At 37.9% G+C, this 26,895-nt stretch overlaps 2 protein-coding genes across 2 annotated transcripts in view; both read left to right on the top strand.

The window, feature by feature from the left end:
• The window catches only part of LOC140169874 (ATP-binding cassette sub-family C member 5-like), a 171,089-nt gene that overhangs the window by 9,118 nt on the left and 135,076 nt on the right, over window positions 1–26,895 (top strand). The gene's annotated exons all lie outside the window — the stretch shown is intronic.
• On the top strand, window positions 33–26,893 carry LOC140170472 (ATP-binding cassette sub-family C member 5-like). The gene is made up of 16 exons (XM_072193833.1): window positions 33–95; window positions 1,732–1,839; window positions 3,678–3,944; window positions 7,159–7,428; window positions 8,784–8,993; window positions 10,755–11,070; window positions 13,389–13,573; window positions 14,920–15,072; window positions 16,131–16,260; window positions 17,090–17,372; window positions 18,322–18,508; window positions 21,278–21,367; window positions 23,158–23,347; window positions 24,662–24,821; window positions 25,826–25,904; window positions 26,825–26,893. Exons 1-16 carry the CDS (start codon window positions 33–35, stop codon window positions 26,891–26,893), a joined length of 2,760 nt encoding a protein of 919 aa, XP_072049934.1.

Raw genomic sequence — 26,895 nt, 5'->3', positions numbered from 1 at the left:
TATAGCTCTAGCAAGTGTATGATTTTAGCACCATGCTGACTGATGATGGTGTGGCAATGACATTCCACCAGGATTGTAGCTTGAAATTGAGGATGGTAATAAGTCACATTGAGTGCATTCTGAAATAAACGGCAAAGAAGATTGTTATGTCCATATAGTTTCAATGCAAGGAGGTGGTTTTGTTCATGCAGTTTCAATGCTGCACCACATTATTTCACTAGCATCTTCCATTGCCTGTAACAAAGAACTATTGTACTGCAAGTTGTCTTGGTCCTGGTAGAAACCTGGGGAGCTAATCTTGGCTGCGAAGGTTCATTGTGGTAGATGTAGGGTGTGCACCGCTTGGCTGCAAGTCCTTGAATTGTAATTAAATAGTTTATGGAATCATTTGGGGCTACTAATAGGCAGTGCTGTTCTCATGGGCTATTCCAGTTTAAATCCAAACACCCTCTATGGAAGACATGACTTTAATCTCCTACACAGGTAACCCCCATTCAGGGCCGTTCCTAGGGATTTTGCCGCCCTAGGCAAAGCCTCTCCCTGCCGCCCCACCAAAGCATACCCGCTTGAAAACCCAACAGTTTTGACCTATTTGTATACTGCCCACGACCGTTTTCCTTCTTTTCTATATTTTTTCAGTGGCGGATCTAGGCCTACAGCAGTCGGGGGGCAATTTGAGAAAAAATATATGCAGGGGGGGTGTCTGAGGGCGATGTGCCCCCCATCAGAAGTGAGAAACTTTTGCAAAATGAAGACCTAGTTGAAGCCATTTGATGTACTATTTATTACTATTATTGTGTAAAATTTGAGTTGTAAAAACCCGAAAAAATAAAAATTTCGAAATGACAGGCCAATTGAAGCCACTTTTTTGCACTGTTATTGGTTTAAACATCAAGTGCTGGTCGTGAAATACAGAAGCAAAAACGGACAGTTGTTTATATATGCAGGGGGTGTCTGAGAGGGATGTTCCCCCTCATAAGTTTGGAAATTTTGCAAAATGAAGGTACATTTGAAGCCATTTGGTGCATCATTTTTACATTATATATCATTGCTTTTTAAAATAAAAAAGGGCCCGAACTCAAATTGCAAAATTTTAAATGTTCTTCTTTTCTCCCTTTTCTCTCCTTTCCTCATTTTTTGGGAGGGGGCGGGCCCGCCGCCCCCCTCCCTGAATCCGCGCCTGTATTTTGTATCCCACTTTTTGTTCTTCTTCGGCACTTAGTATTTTCGAGGGACCGGACACGGTTTCTTCTTTCTTTTTCTCCGCCCCATTTCTTCTTTCTTTTTCTCCGCCCGTGTCTTCTTTCCTTTTCTCTGCCCGTTTCTTTTCTTTTTCTCAGGTCCCCCTTTTCCTTTTCCGCCCTGTTTTCTGTTTCTCTTTTCGCCCCTTTTTATTTTTCCTCCCATTTTTTCTTTTTATCCGCCCTCATTTTTTCTTCCCTTTTCTTTCTCCATTTCGTTTTTTTTTTTTTTCCGCCTTTTTTTGCGCCCCTCTGAGTTTGCCGCCCTAGGCGACCGCCTTAGCTGGCCTAATGGTCGGAACGGCCCTGCCCCCATTCACACAATTGCGTGGAAGATTAAGGTCATGTGTTCCACAGTGGGTGTATAGATAACAACTGGAATAGCCCAATGTGCCGAGACCCTGTGTGTTTGGTGTAGTATACTTTAAATCACCAAGATTTATTTTCAGATTCAAATACTGATGATTCTCGTTTTATTGATTCGTTACAGGCTTTCACCTACCTGGCATTATTGAATGGTGTTCGTATCATTATTGTCGGAACACCTTTTGCTGCTAAGGCAATTGCAGAAACACTGGTGGCTATACCACGGATTAAGGTGAGTATTGACTGGATTCCCTAGAGGGGGTCTTTTTATATATTCAGTTTTTGAGAGTCTATTGTTTAGAAACGTAAGGTATTAAGCTATCTCCTCCCCTCAACCCGCTCCTCTCATCCTCTCATTCCCCACACTCTCTCTTCTCAGCCTAGTCATTGACTGAAAAATAATATACATTTGAAATAGATTCGAGTCTGCCATCTTCACTAAAGAAATTATCAGATTACCAATTCCAATTGTAGAATCAATTTTTTTTTTTTTGCTTGAACTCAATTCTTTTGTGTTGCATATTACCACACACACAAAGTTTAAGGTGTATTTTTGGGCAAGAATAGTTCCCTGTTTCATCTTCGTAGATAATCATATGACTGATTTTTGCATGATTGCACGAATAAGTATACCTAAGACATCTTGGCAACACTTATTAGTATATTTCAATGCTGGACTATTTTTACAAGTAAGTCCCGCCAAATAAATGAAGCCGTGCAATTTCTCACAAATTTTGGGCTGTAAAATTTAGATACTTCGTTTGTCTAAATGAGCATGTACCATCTGACCTCGAGTTTTGAAGTCAGAAATTTACACAACTCACGAAACCGAATATTCACTTCCTTCAGCTTATTAGTATTAAGTGACAAAAGACTAAAATAAAAAGAATGGTCACACCTAGGAGGATAACACTTCAAAATAACAATATCATCCAAAAACGTAAATGAAAACAGAAACTGAAAAGATAAAAAGACCCATGGCCTTAGTCTTCCACAAAGGGAATGTGAATTTCAAATGGGGTTACTCCCCCAGTGTGGGAGATTAAGGTCATGTGTTCCATAGGGGGTGTATGGATTTTAACAGGAACAGAACAATGCCATTGGCAAGATGTGAAACCCACTTATCTTATCAAACATGGGCTAACAGCCAACTAGATAAAGATTTGTTGAAGTGAATGCCCAGGTGTGTGTCTTTATACTGTTTAGATCAAATATGTGACCATCCATCTCAAACCGCTCGTAAAGTCGGCAAATTGTATTTCGAGTTACAGTGCAAGATATGCATAGAGGTTGTATTCATATGTCCCTAATATTTGTCCGACATGTTTCTCATTTTAGCCCAGTCAAACACCAATCTTTAATCCTATTGTTGAAGAGGATAATAAGCTTATACTTATGTAAAGCATTAATAAAAAAAGCTTAAGTCTTCGTTTGCTTTGGCTAAATCCTGTTCAAGTGGTGGGTTAACCAACAATTAACAATGAGAGGACATTCCTGAACCTCGTTCAGTTGGGGATGATTTGAAGTGACCGCCAATTATGACCATTTGATATTTAATACCAGCAATGTGGAAAAAGAGAAATAATGTAGTGCCAAAATAATGTACCCTTTTACTGAAGGAGCAAAGTTTAACAAGTTATAACTCCGCTTCTGGATATCGTTTGAAGTCAAATGATATATCATTGTAAAGCTTATGATATATATTTTCTAAACACAGAAGAAAACAAATTTGACCAGTGGCCAACTTTACGAGCGTTTCGACCTGGACGGTCACATATATTGTTTAATTTATCATTCAATTTGCATCCTTGAGCAAGATAGGTTAATTCACAATTGCTTCACCCAGGTGTAAAATGGGGAGCTGCTGGGGGGTATTCACAATCTAAGTTGCTGAGAGTACCTGCGCATCAGTTGCGTACTTGGTGAAGCGGAAATGATTCTGATATATCCTAATGGCAGCGGAATAATTGTTGAAGTGTGTTGATAACTAGGTCATGCCTACTAGCTGAAGCGCACATTAAATCAAACAACATTTATTTTTTATTTATTTATGTAATTTACATTATACAGGAAGTATTGTTAATGGAAGAAATGGAGCCCTTTCAAGACAAGCCCAAGAATCCAGACCATGCCATAGAAATCAGCAAGGCCACATTTGCATGGGATAAAGAAAGTATTGGCTCATCAGAGTCCAGTATTGTTAGTTTACAGCAACAGCTGCCAGAGGAAGGGAAAGATAATCAGCAACAGCAGAAGAATGGAGAAATGGAGATTTTGCTCGATGACAACTCACATTTAATCACATGTCTTTTTGATATGAATTTGGTTGTTGAAAAGGTGTGTATATTATTGGGTGATGGCTTCTTATTTATGCACATTTGGTTGAAGGAATTAGTAGTAAAAGAAATGTGCCACTTAATCATAATTGGTCATATAAGGAGAGCTTAAAATAGTACAGCCCTGATTTGGTAAAATGATCTAAATTTTGAGATAAATCCATAACTTAGGTTATGTGAGGATGCTCTATCATCGATCTGTGACATCGTCAAATTACGACTCGTAATGAGCACTCTGTTGTGCATGATGATTGATAGCTGCATATCGGTTGTACAAAAAGGTGATCATCAGGTTTATTACGGGGAGGGCAGCACACAGATTGCAACTGTCCTCTGACCCTGACTGACCTGCACTGTCTGTCATGTAGACAGACCGTGACCTGGGTCTCTGTGTACAAAGCAGGGGATGCGACTGTTACACAGGTCTTGTCCTCAGAATCGGTATAGGCAATTTGTACAGAGTACCGCTAACCTGGGTGTGTTTAATTGTGTTATGAAGTAAATCAATGTAAAACAATCAAACTTCCTAAAAATGGTTGTCATTTCAAAATTACTAAACCAAATAAGCCAAATTTTTAAGATAATAAATGTGATTATTAATTTATTTGATGAAAAAAGAAAAACGTCAAGTATTCAAACTATTCTTCTTCTTGAAACAGTGATTTTCAAGTTAGATCATTTTGCCAAATCAATGTTGGGGCATTCAGAGCACATAATTCAGAAATAAAGTGTAATGTATTATCTTTTACACCCAAATAATGTGTCCGAGGCAGTAAAAATGTAAATAATGGGTGAGGCGCAGTCTGCAATCTGTGTGCAGTAAAAATGTATATAATGGGTGAGGTGCAGCCGAAACCATTAAACGTTTTTACTGCCGAGGACACATTATTAGCGTGTAAAGGATAATGCTGCACCCTTTATTTCTATTCTATTGCCAGAAAATAGTGTGATTTAAAGAGAAAATATAATTTTTTTGCACAAATATTTTAAGTTGTTTACTTCAAGGTGGAGCGCGTACGCGTAAGTGACAGCACGTATCGCGTAAATATTGTCACGCGTAACCAAGCATAATGCTGTGCGTAGAATGTGTTACGGCGCTTAACCCAGGGATGTAAGTTTTCTGTATTTTTACAGAATTCAGGGTTTTTTTGTAGTCCAGATTTACGCAATTTCTTTTATTTTCAGCCTGTTTTGGGGCTTTTTAGCCTGAATTTGTGCGTTTTATTCAGGTTTTCAGGTTTGTTTCTTCAGGCTTACTTACATCCCTGTTAACCCATTATTGCAGAATAATGGGCTCTCATGTGACGTGTTTTAACAAGTCACAGTGCGCAATTTTGAATAATGGGTCGTAAGGGTAATAGAATTTCAGATAGTGCTTTCACGTACCTGATGCATTTTGACATATCACAGTGCATGAATTTCAATAATGGGTTGTGAGGGTAGTAGAATTTCCAAGAAGTATCAACTTCTATAAAATTAATGAATTAAAGTTTTAACTTCAACACTACACTATTTTTTCGCTCACCTGGAACGTTTTCACTAGTCCGACTAGCGTCTTCAGCAGATGGTGATGCTGTGATGATATCTTGTCTACAATCGGGATATTCCTCACTGGAAGCTTGAGAAAAGGCTCAGCGAACACAAGTCTACTGCTGGCAGCTCCAAATCAGTGGTCAGGGAACATGTTGCAAGATCCAAATGTCACCAGATTGATTGGGAAAACGTCAAGGTGCTCGAACAGGAACAAAAAGAGTATTCCCGGAGAGTTCTTGAAGCCACCCACATAAGGACTCAAAAACCAAGACTAAATTGTGATCAAGGACTTGAAATAGATCCTGTTTAGGATAACCTGCTGATGCCGGGGGGGGGGGGGGGGGGCTACATCGTAACATCCTATGACGCCATTCTGTCAATCATATGACGTCATCAGTGAGGAATATCCCGATTGTAGACAAGATATCATCACAGCATCACCATCTGCTGAAGACGCTAGTCGGACTAGTGAAAACGTTCCAGTTGAGCGAAAAAATAGTTTTATCTACCACTACGTCTATCGCTCATTCTACAAAATCCGGTGCCAATCCACTATAAAAATTGAAAAAATAAAAGTTGTTCAAAAACACCTGATTTTTTGTTTTTAAGAGTAAATGTATCACTACTTTCAGATGTAAAAAATTGCCAACACCACTTGCATATTTTTCTTTCAGGAAGTCATGATGTTTTTTAACACTAAAACTCAATGTAATGTGAGCTATGTTACCGACTCCAAAATGGGCTGGTTTTACTCAATCCAAGGTCATAAAAAGCAAACTAAAGATCACTTGAGTGAAATGTAAAACAGATTTCACCATTTCATAGAAGTTTTGAAGATGCGTAAATGAGTGTGTAACGTAGCTCACAGTAACGTAGTTCACTGTTTTTTAATGTTTTTAATGTGATTTGCGAACGATAGAACGTTATGTCGGTTAATTCTAATATAAATGGGGTTCGACCACTGGTAGCTTTCACATATTATTAGGAAGTACATGTAATACAAGTGCATACTATAGAATCCTGGTAACGTAGCTCACCAATCTTAACATGGTCGGTCGAAATTTCAATGTTTACAACATTTCTATGCCAAAAATGCTACAACATCACGATTTTTACTGTGATTCTTAAAAACCTACGAGTGTTTCCTTTCAAAAACCGCAAATTACATTGATACCTCTGTTTTACTTCTTTCCAATAACGTGTGTTAAAAAGGGGTAACGTAGCTCACAGCTTTTTGGTGGAAAGTGCAATTTATTTTAGAATTACACAAAGACGTTTTAATCACTAAAAATAATGTTGATAAACAATATGATGGTGCGTTATCTAATTAAAAAACAACAAATATGTAAAGAAATCGCATTTATTCAAAGAAAATATTCAGGGTTAGATGTGACACTTGAGCTGTGGAAACGCATTTTTAGCTATTTTTGAGCCTTTGCAAGGGTTAATCAGGCTGAAGAAAGCATTTAAAGTATGGAAAACTATATATGTCCGTGTAGATCTCGTTGAGTTCTACCAGAAAAACAACATATTTGATGCCCTAAATGCTCGACAAAGTGTTTGTGGACCAAAGAATGGAAAAAAGGCTATTGGCACCAGATTTTGTAGAATGAGCGATATCCACTTGTATATTCTGTAAACTTATTTAACATTGTGTTTTTGTTTTTCATTTTCAAATAAAGGGTTCTCTTGTAGGAATTTGTGGTAGTGTCGGCAGTGGTAAAAGCTCCTTAATCTCCGCCCTGCTAGGCCGTATGGTGAAAATGAATGGCACCGTAGCACTAGAGGGTTCCATAGCATACGTCTCGCAACAAGCATGTATATTCAATGCAACTGTAAAAGAAAACATCTTATTTGGGGATGATTATGATGAGGAGAGATATGCCAAAGCCATTGATGTTTGTAACTTGCAAGAGGATTTAGACATCTTAGCACAGGGAGATGAAACTGAGGTAAGAATGATTGATTGATTGATTGATGAGGTTATGATGAGGAGAGATATGCCAAAGCCATTGATACTTGTAGCTTACAGGAGGATTTAGATATCTTAGTGCAGGAAGATGAAACTGAGGTACCTTATTCATTCCAATAAGCGCCCATACCCCAATAAGCGCCCACCCAGGGTATTTCAATTTGCTAACAGGTACCATCAAAGTGACAGATAGATGTTGATACAGTGAAATAGCTGGAGGACTGCAAGTCCTGTGTAAACTTGCAATACATTTTTAACATTAGAAAAGCTACTAGAATGTCTCAGGACCCTTTTATAACATACGTAAATTCATCTCCAATAAATGCCCCTTATGAAAAAATTGGGTAAACCAGGTAAAAAATAAGTGCCCACCCAAAGTGACTTTGTTAAGCGCCCTGGGCGCTTATTGGAATGAATACGATAAGTTGTTTGGTGAAATGAGCAAGTGAGAATTTGGATTCAATTCAAATCTATTGAGGGAGCAGTTGGGGGATTATGCTGTGAATGAGTGATTGATTAATTTTTGATTGATTGAATGAATGATTGGGTTAGTGGATGATTGAGGGAGCAAGCAAACAAAGGAGCATAAGTGCTAGAGTAATTGAGGGAAGGAGCAGGTGTGTGGGTTATGCTGTGGAGAACTCTCATTTGTGTACATCCATATCAAAAGGATGCACTTGTCGCAAGCCTCGAAATAAGCAGATTTGGACCAGGAGCCACACATTTGGAAAAAGCGGCTCCTGGTCCTGTGATAATCTAGTGAACTAGGGGCCATTTTTAAAGACCAAGGAGTCATTTAAATTTTAATTGTACACATTAAATACAAAAAACAATTTAACTACCAGGCTCTATTTGATAAAAAATGTAGAGCCTGGTTCATATGATTATGGTGTGGACCAGGAGCCAAAATGTCATGACCATTGGGTAAATGGCTCCTGGTTATTTCGAGGCCTGACTTGTCGGCTGCTACATGCATCTCTTTTACGTAACATTTAGGAATAAATACCAGAATCATCTCAAGTGGAGATCACCTCAAATCATCCGCAAGTGATATGGTTTAGGAATACAGAGAACTTTCCTACATGACTTGGGGATAATTTGAAGTGACCTCCACTTGAGATGAATCTGGTATTCATTCCTAGCTATTATGTAAAAAGAGATATATGTAGCAACCGAGCAGTGCATTCTTTTGATATGGATGCACACATTTGTACATTTGACTATAAACTTATTGAATCGCCTTGTCACCAACTTATTTTATGAGCTTTGTTAATGATAACTTCAATACTGTTTAAATTGTAGAGCTATACCTTTGTCGAAATATACTTTTTACAGATCGGTGAAAGGGGTATTAACCTCAGTGGTGGTCAGAAGCAACGTGTTAGTATGGCAAGAGCGCTTTACTCAAATGCTGATGTGTACCTATTAGACGATCCTTTGAGTGCAGTGGATACTCACGTAGGACAGCACATCTTTAGACATTGCATCAAAGATGCGTTACAAGGGAATGGAAAATCAGTTGTATTTGTCACTCATCAACTACAGGTAGGTTTATATTTTGTACATCAAAAAAGATCCACATCTACATGTGTCTCTTTTTACATAATAGCTAGGAATAAATAACAGGCTTATCTGAAGTAGAGGTCACTTCAAATCATCCCCAAGTCATATACGAATATTCTTGGTATTCCTAAACCATGTGACTTGGGGATGATGTGAAGTGACCTCCACTGAGATGAGTCCGGTTTTATCCCTAGCTATTAAGTGAAGCAAATATTTTGATGGTCTAATTCTTTCACAGTGAAATAACCTTAGGATTTATTTGACCATCTAAACCATGCTTTCAAATGTAGATGGACCTGTTCGATTTTACTGCTTGTAAATATTGCACTGCAAAATTATTTTTGTCTACTTTGATAAGGTGACTTCAAACCAAGGATTATGTAAGAAACCGTAATCAAAACCAAAACTGCTTTTGGTTTGTAAGAAAGGGTATAGACAAATGCTTTGGTAATAACATCCATCAAAATTTTAGGTAGGAAAATAGGAAACCATGTAACACCAGGCCGTTGCAACTCATATGCTAGCGCTATACAAAAAGGTGGCGACAGCGTCGGCTTTCCCTGTGTATTACCCAGCACTAACATGGCGTCCAATGGCGTCTCCCGGGCGGGGCCATTTTGGAAAAGTAAAGAAAAATGCTGCTGCCACCACGATAGTACTAAAATCTACGTAAAAAAATATGCGTAGTGCTGTGGAGACTTACTTTTACATGGCGTCACGAATATGCTAATTAAAGAAAAATGCTGCTGCCATCTACGGCCACATGTTGCAAGCGTGACGATCGCCTGGCCTCACGTCGACAAAGCGGAGTTTCAAGTCCATCGCACTACGTGCTCTATATACTTAGTCCATGGTAACACTGAACAGTGGTATTTGACCATAGAATAATTTATGCGATTGAACTGGGGTGCTCAAACATGAGTTAGGCCTAAAAGTGAAATTTGTATTGCCTTTTTCTGACCGACGCAAAAAGTGAACCGACTGACCTCCGGACCTTGACTATTTTGTGCAATACAAACATCTTTTTTAGGCCTTAGAAAAGCTCACTGGAGGTATTAAGGGTAGACAAGTACTGTTGGTCGAAGCAGCCAAAACATATCGATTTTCATTATGTAAATCAATATATTATTGAAAAATAACACTTTGATGTTTTGCAAAAGTTCATTCTACAAACCATATACTTTCAAACCTTGTTTGATTTATCTTTGTTAATGAGTTATGTATGTTTATGTAAGTGTTGAAGGTGTTTCAGCCCTCCTACAACATAACTCAAGAAACACATGACCTACAAAAGTATATCTGTGATATTTGAATTCTTCTACACACTCGCTATGAAATGAGCAATGCGATTTTTGCCAAAGCTGACTACCATTTGCAAGATGCTGTGAACTACCAAATCGCAACACGTTAAAATAGTGTCAAACCTTAAGTAAGGAATGAGTACTACTTGTAACTGCAAAAGTGGAAATTTTTGTGCCACATTTATTTTCACATTTTTTGCATTCCAAGCTGCTACCGTGAAAGTAACAACCCACAAATATATTCCTTTTGTGTTTAGGTCAGTGTAAGGATATAAATCCAAAATTTAATTTTAATTTAAAGGAAATTTAGAATCACAAGTTAAAAACAGGGGAAACAGTTCAAAATTGGCAAAGCGCAGAAAATGAAGTGTTGAACAATTTTTACTTTCACCGTAATTTGACGGAATATCTAACATGTATATATCATGTTCTTCTCATACAGTACTTGGCGGACTGTGACTACGTCATACTGATGCGCGATGGTAGAATAGCCGAGGAGGGTAAACACAATGACTTAATGACCAAAGATGGGGAATATGCAAATCTAATACAAAAATTCCATTTGGACGAAAGTGAAGACAAGGATGATAAGTTGGTGGACAAAAGCAGCAATCATGAATCAAAGACAAGTCTTGGTGGGACAAGTCATCATAGCTTGACTTCATCAATGGATGAGATCGGAAGCAAGAAGGATGTGAGATCAGACTTCCTAAGCTCTTCGTCCGATATATCAATGGTCGAAGAAAAGAAATATGAAGGTATGTAGTAGAGGGTTTGGTGATGCTACATGTAGCAGGCTCTATAACACTAATGCACTTATACCTCCGTGACATGTTCCCCCCTCCTTGTAAGGCGCGTCCCCGCGCCTTACTTCCTCTGTTTAAACTGGTCGTCCTTGATACAGGGAATACTCGGCCAGCCATTTTGTGAACGCCTAACCCTTTCCGATGGGTGGATCCCCTGGTGTTAAGAAACACCAGGGACCACCGCTGCCACCATTCAATATAAGACATTCATTTTATTTCATCCTTTCCTTTATTGTCGGCCACACTACCCACGGCCAGGGAATTTGTCGGACTTCATCGCAAACCCCTGGTCTGTGACAAAAATTTATGTCACAGACCAGGGGTTTTGGGAAAATTGAATAAAGGTCCGACTTACGACGAAGTCAGACAATTCCCTGGTCGTGGGTAGCGTGGCCTTAAAATGAAAAAAATGAAGCGGAACCAAGTGCTTAATTTATACTCTTTACCTTGAGACGAAATAAATTCACCCCGAAACTAGGTTGTAAAGTTCAGTAAATTTATTAATTATTTTTGAATTGCAAAAATATAAATATAAATATAAATAATAAATTCAATTTCTCTGGTACACTAGGGACACAATATCAGAAATTTATATTCAAAAATTTTTATGTGGGATTGGGAGAGATAAAATTGATAAAAGCAATAAATTGAACCTGATCAGGCATGAAGTTTCTTTGTTCTGTTTGTTCTTTCTGAGGCTAAGGTAGTCTCAGTCCCAGCTGGTTTGTGCTCCTTCATCACCTAACAAACCGTCTGGCGACCAGGGGTAGCGCTAGAACTAAACACTCCAGTGTCCGTAGGGACCCCCGAACTTGCAGAAAATTAAAAAACAGGGGGTCCGAACTCTATTTTGGTGGGTGTGGGACCCCAAAAAGCAACTTGGCGCTACCCCAGTGGCGACAACCTCATAGTACATTTCTTCTGATTGGCCGAACATCATCCCAGACTAAGCTTTGATAAATTGGCTGTCAATCAACTAGTGGTTGATTGGCAGCCATGCCGTGATACGAATCCACACAATGCATGTGAGTACGCACTGCGGCTTCTCTGTCATGAAAGGCGATATCAGACGATTGACGCCGTAGCTGCCGCCCTAGTGCTATTGTAACTATGATGGATACCTTTTGTGCTTGTAGTTAGCTACAAATCTGGGCAGTATATTGTTTAGTGTCACTTCTACACAAATCACATCCTAATTCCGCAGTCTTGTGGTTCCATAGCAAAACATTTTATATCAATTCTTAAACCAAGCAGCGATTGTTATTTCAAGCTTGTAACCAGACGGTTCATACATACACCCTCTACATTTTATGAGCTGCAAAAACTACCCCATCTCAGATGGGTGCCGTTTACATGCTGTCGTAACATATTTTGTGATATTATCATTGTTGTCATGGTAACAAATACTTTTGAATGGTAATCAACCAATGAACTGTATAGAATTTATTTATGAGCGATGTAATAGAATACAACAAAGATGAATTGGCAAAAGCAAGAACTCTCAACTGAAAAATTATTCCTTTTACAGGATTCCTGACTCTGGTGTCTCTGTCCTGTGTCAGGGAACATTATAATAATTTTTATAGTCTTTGGTAAAAAATCCTTTTTGGGTCCAAGTATTTTAAATGTTTAGGGTATCAGGGTCAGTTTTTGAGTGGGCAAAGACAACAATATTCCGCTGGGCATCATTTAGATCAGGGCTCCGCAAATAGCGGTGCGCACGCCACTTGTGGCGCGCCGTGGCTTCCCGAGTGGCGCGCAGCGCCGTTTAGATTTGTGAAAAAAACATTTAAATTATTTAAAAATATTTAAAAAGATAAAATATGTCTCGACCGGCGGCTAAAATGGTACAAATTGTTGCACCAAATGGCGTCATTTGCACCTCAAATTTATAAAAAAATCGATAGCTTCACAGGGGGGACACCCCCTCTGACTCCCCCCGGCGGTGCTAAAGCATTGAGTGGCGCTTTGCATTTTTCTTTTATTTCATGTGGCGCTTCAACAAATCTATTTGAGGAAGCCTGATTTAGATCCTGTGGACGTACTGTTACAACTGCTTGCGAAGTGTCAAGTTTTTTCAATTGTACACAATTTTACCTGGCCAATTTTCAATTTGACACTATTTGGAGGGTTGAAATTTTCTTGGGGGTTGGTTTTAGTGGGAGGATGACTCACTTTCTGGTGTTCACCCACCCCCCTGCAAAAAACACACTAGTCAGGAATTTCGATAAAAGTCCCAACTTTCATTCTTATGTTTCATATTATCACAGGTGGGCTAATTGAGGATGAAGCTGTGGAAGCCGGAGTAAGCCGATTCCAGACGTTGCTTTCCTATATCAGGGCGTGTGGTGGGTTTATCATAACCTTTTTCATGATGTTCCTCTTTGTTCTGTGTACATTTGGTAATATATTTAGTAATTGGTGGCTCAGTTACTGGTTCCAACAAGGTGATGGGGTAAGTGATAATGAAGTAGACAGGATTATAATATTTTGCTGTAAACCTTTGACGAGCGTGTAATACTGTGATGTTGTAAAGTCAGAGCTAACAATGCGTATGGCACTTGGCAACAGCAGATCGCCTCAGCAGCCAATCAGAGACAAGTGCGGTTTAAAATGAAAGCCCCACTTTTGGTTCAAGTTCCTTTGGGAATTATTAAAGGTTAGAATTTATCCATTTTAATTCTGTTCTGTCTGTCATCAAAGCAACAGATTTAAGTCAGTTCTTCTGTGGATAACTGGGCAAGCGGGGCTTCCTGTTTTTAACACAGTAAATATGTGGTGTACGCTTAAAATACGCTCTCGTCAAAGATTTACTGCAAAATATTATAAAAGTTTGGATTATTATTATTAATTAATGAAAAATTTATTTGTTGTGCTATTTAAAAAAAACACCAAAAAGCCAAAACAAAACAAAACAAAAAGTTTGGACCCTCACACCTTCCCATGGTGCATTGCTGGAATTCTCTTGGTCTGGGTTGTTCCATCCATTGCACTTACCCATTTCTCATATCTGTCAAAGGGAACAAGTCTGCCTTCCTGACTTTTTTTAAAAATTGGTTTGCTCCCTTGTCAAGTATGGTGGCTCCATCCCAATCTATGACATGGTTTGCTGCGGCGATTTAGTCTGTAATTGCCGATTTATTGAGTCTGTGGTAGATTCTTTTCGTCTTGCGCAGGTGTATTTCTTATTTTCCGCTTTCTCAACATCTTTGTGGTGTTCTTTCAGCTGTATGCCAAACGCTCTCCCTATTTCGCTTATGTAGGAATGAGGCGACAGCCGTTTTCCATGGGAGAAGCAGAGAATCAAGTCACTGTTGAAAAAGTCATCATCCTAGATGGCGAAAGCTAAAAGACATGAGTAATATTCTGGATTTGTTTACCTAATAATTTTCTGATAACCAAACCAATCCTACAGATGAAACTGTTCACTTAATTTGTGCTGGACAGATACCTATCCCAAACGTGATTCTAAAGTGATTTATTCATTGGGCTATTCCATTTAAAATCCACACTACCCCTGTGGTAGATTTAGCTAAAGTCTTCCACAGAGGGAGTAAGAGTATCAAATAGAATAGACAATTGGATAACTTCCATTTGAAATACTCAATCCAGTTGTGAAAGATACAGGTAAAGCCATAATACAGGGGGAGTGTGGGTTTCAAAATGATTAACTCTGACCAATTACATTTGAAAAACATACTCCCCCTGTGGAAGGTATTTCCAAAATCTCCCACAGGGGTAGTGTGAATTTCAAGTGGAATAGCCCATTTATGCTAAAATGTTTTTTGTTTTGTTTTTCAGGATGCATCATTACTTTCATCTAATAGCACATCATCAGCGGATCCTGGTAGTATCTTAGACAATTCAGATCTATGGTTTTATCAGATTATCTATGGCTGCTGTGCACCAGCACTCATACTGTTTACAATCTTTAAATCAGTAGTATTCACAAAGGTTAGTCATGGACTCATGATGAGTATAGTCTGTATATTGAAATAAAAAAATAAATGTAGATATTTATATAGCGCTTTATGCCGTAAACAGCCTCAAAGCGCTTTACATTTAATCCGCCGTCATTAGAATATGTCGGAACCACGTTTGCAGCCTACAAGTGGCGCAGGGTCCATCAGTACAACGACTGTGAGTACCCCCAACAGCTTCCCATTGCACCTGGGTGGGGTGAGGCAAGCAAGTGCCTTGCCCAAGGGCGCAACACGGTGGTGGGACGGGGAATCGAACCCACGTACGTCAAGCAAGCTCTCAGATTATGAGCCCAAGGCCGTAACCACTGAGGCACCGTGCCCTGCAACGGCCGTAACCACTGAGCCATCGAGTCCTTGGCACTAGCTTTGAAGTTCAGCGTGTGCTGCGTTAGCTTAGCATGGTTTCTTGTGTGTACATATGTGGCATGTTGTTCACGCGCGTAAAGGTATGTACACATACCAAGTAAAGCTAAGCTAACGCAGAACACGCTGAACTTCAAAGCTAGCGCCGGTGACTCAAGATAGATATACAGTAGTATCTTATAGACAACCCACATCTATGTTTAGATTATCTATAGATGCTCTGTACCAGCCCTCATACTGATTACTCTTTTTAAATCAGTAATATTCACAAAGGTTAGTTATGGTGAGTTGTAGTATCTTAGACAACCCAGATCTACGGATATATCAGATTATATATGGGTGCTCTGATTACGCTATTTAAACCAGTAGTTTTTACAAAGGCTAGTTGTGGCCTACAACAGGCCAAACAGAAGATGCACATCAATAATTTTGTTAATTTTGTCCCGGGTTCTTGACAGTCGGTACACCACTAGTTATACTGGCAACATTTTCAGAGTGTCCGTTGGACGGGCTGGTAGGGAAAATAGCATGTTCGATGGCAAAGTAGCCTGTGCGGGTCAACTTACATGTACTTGCTTATTAATAAATATTAATGAGTTTATTTGCAAATTTATTCAGGTATGTTTCAGGAGTCAAACTAGTTCTTCTTGTGCTTTTACATTTCAGACAACTCTACGTGCAACAACTCATCTCCATGATAAGGTCTTCAACAAAGTAGTTTCCTGTCCGATGAATTTCTTTGATACCACCCCATCTGGGAGGATATTGAATAGGTTCTCTAAAGATATGGATGAAGGTAAGAACTAATCATGTAGTCAATCAATCAATCAATCAATCAATCCAATTAATCAATCAATCAATTAATCAATACTGCAACATCTGGGTGGAGATTGAACCAGTTCTCTAAAGATATGGATGAAGGTAATCAATCAATCAATCAATCAATCAATCAATATACCACACACCATATGTTTCATGACACAAATAAATCAGCTGTGCGAGCTTGAGTGGCCAAAGAGTGCCAAAAAGATGTTATCAAAGACAGAGATAAAAATATCATCTGTCAATCAAACTCGAGCACGGTTTGTTTACAAGTGTTGTGATGATGACTTGCTGAACGCAGCGGTATAACCGGGAGGCTTATTGTTAATTTTGCACCTTCAAACACACAAACCATCTCAAAAGTTAGGTCTTTATAGTAGGAAACTTTCTTTCGTGAAGGCACCATGTCAACGGCATCGCGTAGGCGTGTGCGTTGCCATAACGCTTAGCTTATACACGCACGCGCATGCAGAAGTCATTGTTGCGCGTTCGGAGTCATTGTGAGTTATTAATGACCTCGCAATTAGTGCGCGGTCAGGCAATCAATTTCTTTTGATTGGATTACAGGCTTCGCGTATATTAATGAGGTTATGAATTTTTCGCCATTTACTGCTATTCCTTTTCTCCAATCGGCACCACATATACAAATCGGCCTTCCTTTTACACACTATTAATTATAACCAATCAAGGATCGTAATCGACAGTAACGTCAGACGCGATAAAATCTTTTTATCTCTGTCTTTGATAATAACCAGTATCATTTATACCAATCAATCAGTTATCTTGCATTCATTATTTTACAGCTGATGTAACCTTTCCATTCTGCTTGGATTCCTGGACTGAAAACGTGCTGCGTATGCTTTTCACCTTCGGACTTGTTGCCATGGTATTTCCATGGTTTCTCATCGCTGTAGCTTTCTTGGTGTCTTTCATAATCATATTGGTAGCGCTTTTCAACCGCACCATCGTTCACATAAAGCGTGTAGATAACATATCACGCTCACCATGGTTTGCACATCTTATGACGACAGTACAAAGCTTATCAACTGTTCATGCGTATGGAAAATCTGATGATTTTATGAGAAAGTAAGAATGAGGGGTGTTTGATGTCTGTGTTTGTGTGTCTGTTTCTTTGTATGTCAACATGGATAATCTAATGTACGAGGGTCATTCAAAAAGTTCTACCCCATCATCACATATCTGTTATGTTACATGCCATGATATTAAGTTGTACAACTGACACAACGCAAAGTACACTAATTTGGAACAGCTTCCTGGACCACATGTCACAGCCCAATAATTGGCACCCAGCAAAAGAAATCTGTGAGATTGTGTTCAAAATCCTTGCATGGATGGTAATTTCCAAAACGGTGCTGCTTATCACCATTCACTCACTTTCTTCAGGAAACAGGTCTTGTTCCACACTTTTCACTTACATGTTGGAAATTATCAATTTCACATTTTGAAAATTATCAATCTCATGTATTTCGTCTGCTAGGTGCCATTTATTGGGCTGTGACATGTGGTCCAGGAAGCTGTTCCATGTCTGCATTTTGCTGTTGTGTCAGTTGATCAACTGCTTGGTTACTGACATGTTTTTAGAGTATTGAAGTAAGCACTAGTGTTGGCGAAATGTGGCATATTTATAAAGCCACCCTGACGACGGAACCTAAAAAGAAGAAGAACAGCAACAAATTCAGCTGAACAAATTTTTGAATTCAAAATGGCCGTCTTGACCCTCAAATCTCAAAATGACCGCCCAAAATGAATTTTTGTAAATAAAATCAGCTTACAAGTAAACTTTTACCTACAATAATATTTTGACTGCTTGTGTTCCAGATAGACAATTTTTTTGCTAATTTTATTCAAACGTTTTTTAAATGGCTGCTGTGGAAACCAAAAAGGGGGGGGGGGTGGGCATAAATCATGGCGATGTAATAAATTGTATCAAACATAATAATTAACATGATTAATTAAGCATAAACTAACAGCACATTTTGTCACATTTTTTGCCACATTTTTTGTCACATTTTAGGTTTCATAGACTGATTGATGAGAACACCGTACCTAAGATTATGTTTTTCATAGCTAATAGATGGCTAGGTTTTCGATTAGACGTTCTTACATCGCTACTGACAATGACTGTTGCATTGTGTGTTGTGTTTAGTCATGGTCATATACCACCAGCATTAGCAGGACTGGCATTGTCATATACTATAACGGTTAGTATGAGTGCATGTTTTGCATAGCTAATAGATGCTAATACTAATAGCCCGCTTTTCAATTAGATATTCTTACATTGTTCCTAATGATAACTGTAGCATTGTGTGCTGTGTTTACTGATGACTAAAAGTTAAAGAGTCCCACGTAACATCGCATGGTAAAAAGTGAAAAGTAATTGAACAAAATGGTGTTGTTCAACGATGTTTTAATATTAAATTATACACTGACGTTTTGTACAAAAGTACTTTATCAAAGTGAGCAAAATAGAGAATGTCTGCGAGCGCGGAAAACAAAAATGAGAAACGCGATGTTAAATGGTGCGTACTAGAAATGGCGCAACGCATAAATTAAAACAGCGCTTGAGCGAAAGCGATCGAGACAAACTCTAGATATTAAATGAAATGCAAAGAAAGAGGAAGAGAGAGTGATGAAAATAAAGGAAGAAAGTAAAGAATGAAAAAGAAAAGAAAAGAAAAAAAGAAAGAAAGGAGGAAAGAAAGAAAGGAAGGAAAAAGAAATGAGAAGAAAGAAATAAAGAAAGGTGGACTTATGCACCATAGAAGTGATGATGTAACAGGATTAACTACCATAGTAAAAGGCGAATAAAATTTTATGAATATATCGCACTGCACTAGTTCATGCGGTACCTCTGCATTGATGTCAAAGAACAGTTAAAAGACTTGAATCGTAATTCTATAGAATATTAATATCATGCTGATCATTCGCACCTGTAAGATTAGTATCTTTGATAAGAGCGGTATTGTATTTAATCTATGATTGCAGACAAACACAGTACAGGGCGATATATTTGAAAATTGTATTCACCTATTGCTCTGGTAGTTCATCCTGTTACATCATCACTTCTGCAGCGAACATTACGTTTGTTACCTGCAGAGATTTGATCATGTCTCTCCTCCTTTTTCAACCAAATCAATGGTAATAACTCTTGTAGTGAGGGATCAACATTTAACCACAAATTGCCTCAGGCAAAACTCACATCCTGGGAACCAAATACCACACAAGGTCATTTTTATGTAACTCATTGACCCATTTGTGTTATATACTGCCTCTAGCTATAATGACATTCATGTGATTTGGTCAACTCATTGACAGATACGAACCTCAGGAGGGAATTCAATTTTTGATCAATTCTCTCCAGGTAGTGAAACGTAATGAATACCACCAGCATTAGCAGGGCTATCTCTGTCATATGCTACCTCGGTAAGACTTCTCACAGATGGGCAGCTGCCCCCTTCCCCCTCTTCCTTTGCCCCTCTTATTTTGCCCCTCTTCTTTTGCCCCTGGCTGCTGACTGCATGTGCTGCTGCAATGAGACATGCTGACTGAACATATTGTGCTATGCAATTTTGCACTGCATAATCTGTTTGAAATTGCTTATTTTCAAATTGCTCCAAGTTTCATTCAGTTATTTTAATAATAAGAAATTAGATTTAACAACTCTTCCTATACCTTTGTACAGGAGCCAAGCGTTATCAGTGATGAATCGACAGTCCAGACCCGAAGGCATAGTTACGCGTTATGTGTGAGCACGTTAAATTTGTCATGCCTAAAACTTATGCGTAAACACTCTCTTATGTTGGAAGTAGCAGCTAAATATTACTGCTTTATTCTTTAATTTTATTGCTGATATCAACAGAGAAATCACTGACCTTTTTGTAAGGTTGAGTGGCTAATGACGAACAGACATTCCGAATGAAAGATTCATGTGAATTAGATAATCTTCAGCTTGTTTTCGTTGTTGAAAGGGATTCAATCATGTAACACGATTATACATCACCGATTAACAACTGACGTCTGTCTGCATGGTTCACTTCCCTTGTGAACCACGCAGACGACGCGGACGCATCATTGTTAATCGGTGATGAACAATGGTGGAATCATGATTGAATCCCTAAATGATATACAAGTTCTCTATCATAATTTTTAGACAAACGTGATATCATTCTTCAGCTAACAGACTTTTTTAAAAGTATGTTTAATAATTTTATTGGTTTTAAAGGAGTATTTCGTGATTTTAGCATTCTCTATTTATGTAATTTTTCATTAGATATCCACGAAAAAAACCTATTCCCAAAATTTCAGTTGATTCCGATTTTTGCGTTACATAAGTTATGCATGATTATGTGTATTACACTGCTCCATAGACAATGCGTTGTAATTTCGTTCTGGTGCACCAGAGCGAAATTCAAATTTCACGATATCTTTGCTAAGCGAATTAATCTGCAAGAAATATTTTGTACATAAACATTATGTAGCCAGAGGTTTCCAGTGATATAAAAATCTCAACTTTTTTGAGAAAAGTGGGGGATGAGGCTGTGGATCACGAAATGCCCTTTTAATTAATTCTGTTAAAAAAATATGACAACTCAAACTTGTGATAACTTAATATTTTGCAGTGTATTGACCAATACATAACTCAAATGTGCCATTCTGTTTAAAATCCACACACCCCCTGTGGAAGATTTACCCAAAATCTTCAACAGAGGGAGCATGGGTTTCAAAATAGCATAGACAATTGGGTCACTTCCATATGAAATACTCACTCCAGCTGTGGAAGATATAAGTGAAGCCATATGCAGAAGGAGTATTGGTTTCAAAACAGTTGGCCCTAGTCAATTCCGTTTGAAAAACATACTCCCTCTGTGGAAGACTTTTCTCAAATAATCCACAGGGGTATGGCAGATTCAAATGGAATGGTCCAATGTCTGATAATCTGTTTCTACTTTTGTTTTAATTTCTTTCTTTAGTTTCTTGGTTTATTCCAATACACCATCCGATTGACTGCAGATGTAGACGCACATTTTGCGTCAGTAGAAAGAATCGTAGATTATATCAAGGTATGTGGAGACTTGTGGCAATAATGGCATTGCTGAAGAATTTCTTGTAATTGCCTATTCCAGATGGGGGTGTATGGATTTCAAATGGAGTCACCCATTCAGGTAACTCCATTTGAAATCTACACAACCTGTGCATAAGATTCAGGGTGCACAATTTTCCTATACATTGTATACAAAATGGGTTCTATTCAAATGGCGACTCAATTTTCAAAGTGATGTTTTCTGAAAAGACAAACAAGCAAGTAAACTAACAAAAAGCAATATATTAATATGTATGTCACAGTGGCTGCACAATAATTCTGCCACACTGTGCATGCAAGCATAATAGTGAATTGAAAAGCGTGCGCTTCAAAGTTGACCAATTTTAGAAAACATCATGTCACAAAATGAATTTCCTCATAATGCTTCATTTATCCAAAATGTTTGAATTTTTAATATATGGTGTGTGAAGACTTTCCGAGGCTACCATCGGGTCCACAAAAATTAAATATTGTTTTGTTTAAGAGCTACTGCCTGTTTTTATGGATTTTTGAAGATCGCTCATAAATCAGTAAATATAGGCCTATTGAAATAAAGGGACCTACCACCATTTAGCTGAAATATTAATCTTTCTTAGCATGTAAATTATTTCCGTTGACAACGAATGAAGCACTTCCCTTGCCCTGAGTAAAACTAATTAAAAACAAAACATTATCAAAGAAATTTTTAGGGAGTAATTTTCCAAACCACAATAGCTCTAAGCCATTGTGTGTGTCCAAGGCCATACTATTTTTGTATACGCGATGTAGTAGAATGGCTGTTCTTTTTACCATTTGTCTTCCCATGTTAATCCAGATAACAAAATGTTAATTTAAAGTCTCATTGCAAATGAATTTTATTTTTACTTTTCGGATTTAGCTTTGAGCAATGGTGACACATACCATGTTTACAGAAAAAATGAAAATTCTATTCAGACATCGTCAAAATGTCAAACTTTGTATTTTTTTGTATTTTATTTAAGTAATTAACTGCAGTTTCTTTATTCAACATCATAACAGGTTGATACTTGACAAATTTATGGTGAATGGATAGACTTTCATTAAATATTGAAAAAACCCAAAACTACTCATGCCTAATTTACATAATAATATCATGAATACATAATTAGCTAATTTGCATAATTAATTACTTTTCGTGTATTTTTTGTTATCAATTGAAATAACTTTGTATACATATGTGTGCAAAAAAACCGCACCCTGATATCATATACGGTTTTCTATTGGCATCAATTTTGCATATTAATTAGCTGAACTTAGTCATTTTTTCACCTTTAATTTGTCTGCAGATTGGCTGAAATAGCTAAAATAGTATATTTGGTTAATTTATTATAATTATTCAATGATAGATTTTTAAATTTTGTTTTCTTTAACGAAGTACGGAAAGATAGGCATTTAACTTGTGATACTGCTTCTTCAAGCAAGGGTACAAATAAACCTTCAAAATCTCGAAATGTGCCAATTTTGTCATTATAGCCATTTGTGGCAGGTTTTAATTCCATTTACGAGCATCTTAAAATTGACACTACATCACAATGCATTGACCGATTTCAATTCCGTTTTTTGATTTTTGATACTTTAATAAAGCTCATTCATGTAGAAACATTAAATAACATGTTTCTGCTGCGCTTATTTTTGGGGTGATATGCCTAATATTAGTGACCATTGAATTTTCGAGCTACTGGACCGTGAATACTTTCAACTTTGTTCATCATATGTTAACATTTTCCTTCCTGTTGCTTTTGTGTATTTTAGAATTTAACATCGGAGGCACCACCAAAGATCAAAGGTCATGAACCTTCAGCAGACTGGCCCAAAGAAGGTCATATAAAGTTTGAGAAATTGAAGATGAGGTACCGTGACAATCTGCCGTTAGTTTTACGAGGGATTTCATTTGAAGCAAATCCAAAAGAAAAGATAGGAATAGTGGGCAGAACAGGTTCTGGTAAGTAAATAGAAGGGTCCTGGTTCAAATCCATGGATGGCCCAATCCGTTCAAGTGCTGTTTAGTTATTCACAATCTAAGTACAGACATGGTGCGCCTGAGGCAGCCAATGGTGGAAGATGTGAACCGATTTTGATATTCACTACAAAACAGCAGCGCTTTTGAGACTACAATTTGAGACTGAATTAAAAAGACTAGTTTGCATCTGATGTCACTGTCAATCAAACTCTCCATGACCTTTGATTGGTTAGTAGCACATAAAAGGAAGATTGATTCATCTGGTGCCTTCATTAGAGAAAAGGAATCACAGAAAATGGCGAAAAATTATGGTACTAAAATGGTATTAAAAAGCAAGTTTTTGAGGCATTGTTGGTAAGGAAATAATGTTTCCTATTACTAAGACCTAAATTTAGAGACTATTAATATATTTGAAGGTGTAAAATTAACCATAGGGCATGCTATTTTACCACAGCGTTTAGGAATTTCAATCATTACGACAACTCGCAAAGATATTGTTTCAGAGTTTGATTGACAAGTGATGTCAGACACAAAGTAGTATTTTTATCTCTGGCTCCAAATATAAATTGTGGTATGTGATGGAAGTACCCAACATTGATTGTGGGAAAGGGGAAGTGGTTGGGGTAGGGAAGGGTTTAAGCAGCACCTTAGAAACCAACATGTTTCATAAGTGAATTCCATATAATGACTGCACAGTTATTTGAAGCTTCAAAAAACATCTTGGGTGATCTAATATATACATACTTTGTCCAGTGTTGTAGGCTGAAAAGCGCTATTTTAGAGGTTGTGCATATGACATGTCATACCGTAAATATGGCGGACTACTCAAATGCATTCAACAAAATCATGATTGCAATCTACTGCGACAGTTCATCTCACACACATTACAAATGCACTACGATCAAATAGGTTGATGACAACATTTGATTGAATGGACTGCACAGCGCCGTTATTACGGTGAAGGACACCAGTTCATATCCTTTGTTTGGAGCCAATCAATAATTTCATGCACAACCTCTATACAGATCAAAATATATATGTATCTTAATTTCACAATTGCTGCCATTTACTGTTTAGATCTGACCATGTCATACATTGGGCTATTCCATTTGAAAGCTACACCCCTGTGGAAGACAAGACCTTAATCTTCCATACAGGTGGTGTAAATTTCAAATGAGGTAACCTAAATGGGTGACTCCATATGAAATCTACACCCCCTGTGATGGAGATCAAGGTCATGTCTAGGGGTGTATGGATTTCAACTGGAATAACCCATTGCTTCTATATCCTATTCAGGCAAATCTTCTTTGGGTGTGAGCCTATTCAGACTAGTAGAGAAACAAGAAGGTGAAATCAAGATTGACGATATCGATATCAGCGCCATAGGGCTCTATGATCTGCGCTCAAAACTATCCATTATACCACAAGATCCTGTGTTGTTCATTGGAACTATTAGGTAAGAATTATAATAGGGGTTTTGTTGATTTAGGGATGGGGGTAAAGGGGGATAGTGTTTGGAGAGTACTGGTGAGACAAGTAAACAGTTAAATCAAGATAAACAATGTCAATGGACTATTCCAGTTGAAATGCATACACCCCAATGGAAGACTTGACCTTAATCTCCCACATGAGTGTTAATGCCCAGTGCCTTGTATAGGAGATTAAGGACATATAGGAACAGCCCAATATCAGCTCAGTATGATTTACGCTCAAAGCTAGCAATAATATACCACAGGATCCAGTGTTATTCACTGGAAAATCTGAAAGCTATATATTGCTCAACACAGATCAATTTACACACAAGCTATGTAGGCTTTGCAAAGAGGTTATACAATATGAGCTATTCTAGATGAAATCCACACTACCCCTGTGGAAGATTTTGGAAATATCTTCCACGGATGGAGTATGTTTTTCAAAATGTAATTGGTCAGAGTTTTGAAACCCATACTCCTCTTGTATTATGGCATTACCTATATCTTCCACAACTGGTGTGAATATTACAAATGGAAGTTACCCAATTGTCTATTCTATTCAAAATTGATACTCCCTCTGTGGAAGACTTTAGCTAAATCTTCCACAGGGCTAGTGTGGATTTTAAATGGAATAACCCATTATTCATACTGCACTGACCTGTAATTACACTTGAGAGAGAGGGAAACAAGACATCTGGTGTCTTTCCTGTATTGAAATGGGCAAATAATTTAAAATTGATGTGTTTTGCACGTTGTTGTAAATGCCGTATGACATCTCAGTTTATCTGACAGGACCAAGGTAAAGTAGGGGATCCCAGGATTGCCGAAAATGGAGCGGTTAAATTGTTGTGTGTCCACTGTGGTTGAAAAAATTGTAATCAATTGAATTATAAGTACATGTAAGTTACATGATAATTATGCTTTTGATCAAGTAGTGGTTATAAAATAATGATAAATATGATGATGTTATTTTATGTTCACATTTCAGGTACAACTTGGACCCATTTATGCAGTATAAGGATGAAGAAATATGGAATGCCTTGGAGAAAACATATATGAAAGATATGGTAAGATTATTCTCTTCTGTTTAATTAATTGATACATTGGATGGCAAAATGTGGCACCCGTATTTATTAAAACAATCCTTAAAATGCGCAAAAAAGCCCAAATTATGTGATTCTGCACTTTCCATTGTTTGTCATGATAAAGCAACTTAAAATGTTGCACCACTTGCTCTTTTTCGTCCATGCTAGAACATGAAAAAGTTTGAGTTGGTTTGTAGCAGTCAAGTTAGCTCAATCGATAAGGCGTTCGACTATCATGGTGCGAGAGGTTGCGGGTTCTAACCCCGGCGGTGCCAAGTACGCTCTCGTGGAAAAATTGAGTTAACTTGAAAATCCTCTGGACAAAGAACTTACTGCTAATTGTCTTGTTGTAACCCGTACGAAACTCGGGGAGCTGATCATGGTTGCGAAAGTTATTTGTGGAATGTCTAGGGTGTGCACTCTTGAAGCAGCAAAGTCCCTGATTTGTTGTTAAATGGTTTATGGAATGATGTGGGGCCGTAGTGGTCAATGACAACCTGTAAAGTATGCTGAGGCTGTCGATCAATGTCTAGGCGTTGTGCCTGTGCATAGCGCACTAGAAATCACTGCGCTTTTTTTGTTAGTAAAATTTAAAAAGCTGATTGGTAATTCAGCATAGAGAATTATCGCAATTGTTTTGATCATTTTCATCAATTCTCTCTACTTTACTATTGTATAAACATTGTGATATGGATACAATTAATGAGGAACATGTTAACACAGTTTGGGATGTGCTGAGATGTCGACGCAAAAAGGCCAAGACATGCCATTTATCTAAGACTAAGATGGTCTTCATAGTGCACTTGCAAGATACAAAGAATTGTCCAATTCAGAATTATATCACCCATGTTTTCCAACAAGATGATGTTGTGGATTCTTGTTTGATGTCATCTATACCTCAGATGTCATCGGAGGTGTCTCACCATCACTGGCAACAACATATCTTCAGAGCAATAATAAACATCCGCTGAAG

This window comes from Amphiura filiformis, chromosome 14 (assembly GCF_039555335.1).
Source record: "Amphiura filiformis chromosome 14, Afil_fr2py, whole genome shotgun sequence".
Classification (NCBI taxonomy): domain Eukaryota; kingdom Metazoa; phylum Echinodermata; class Ophiuroidea; order Amphilepidida; family Amphiuridae; genus Amphiura; species Amphiura filiformis.
Note: the sequence above shows the minus strand (reverse complement) of the source record. Positions and strands in the feature narration are given on the sequence as shown.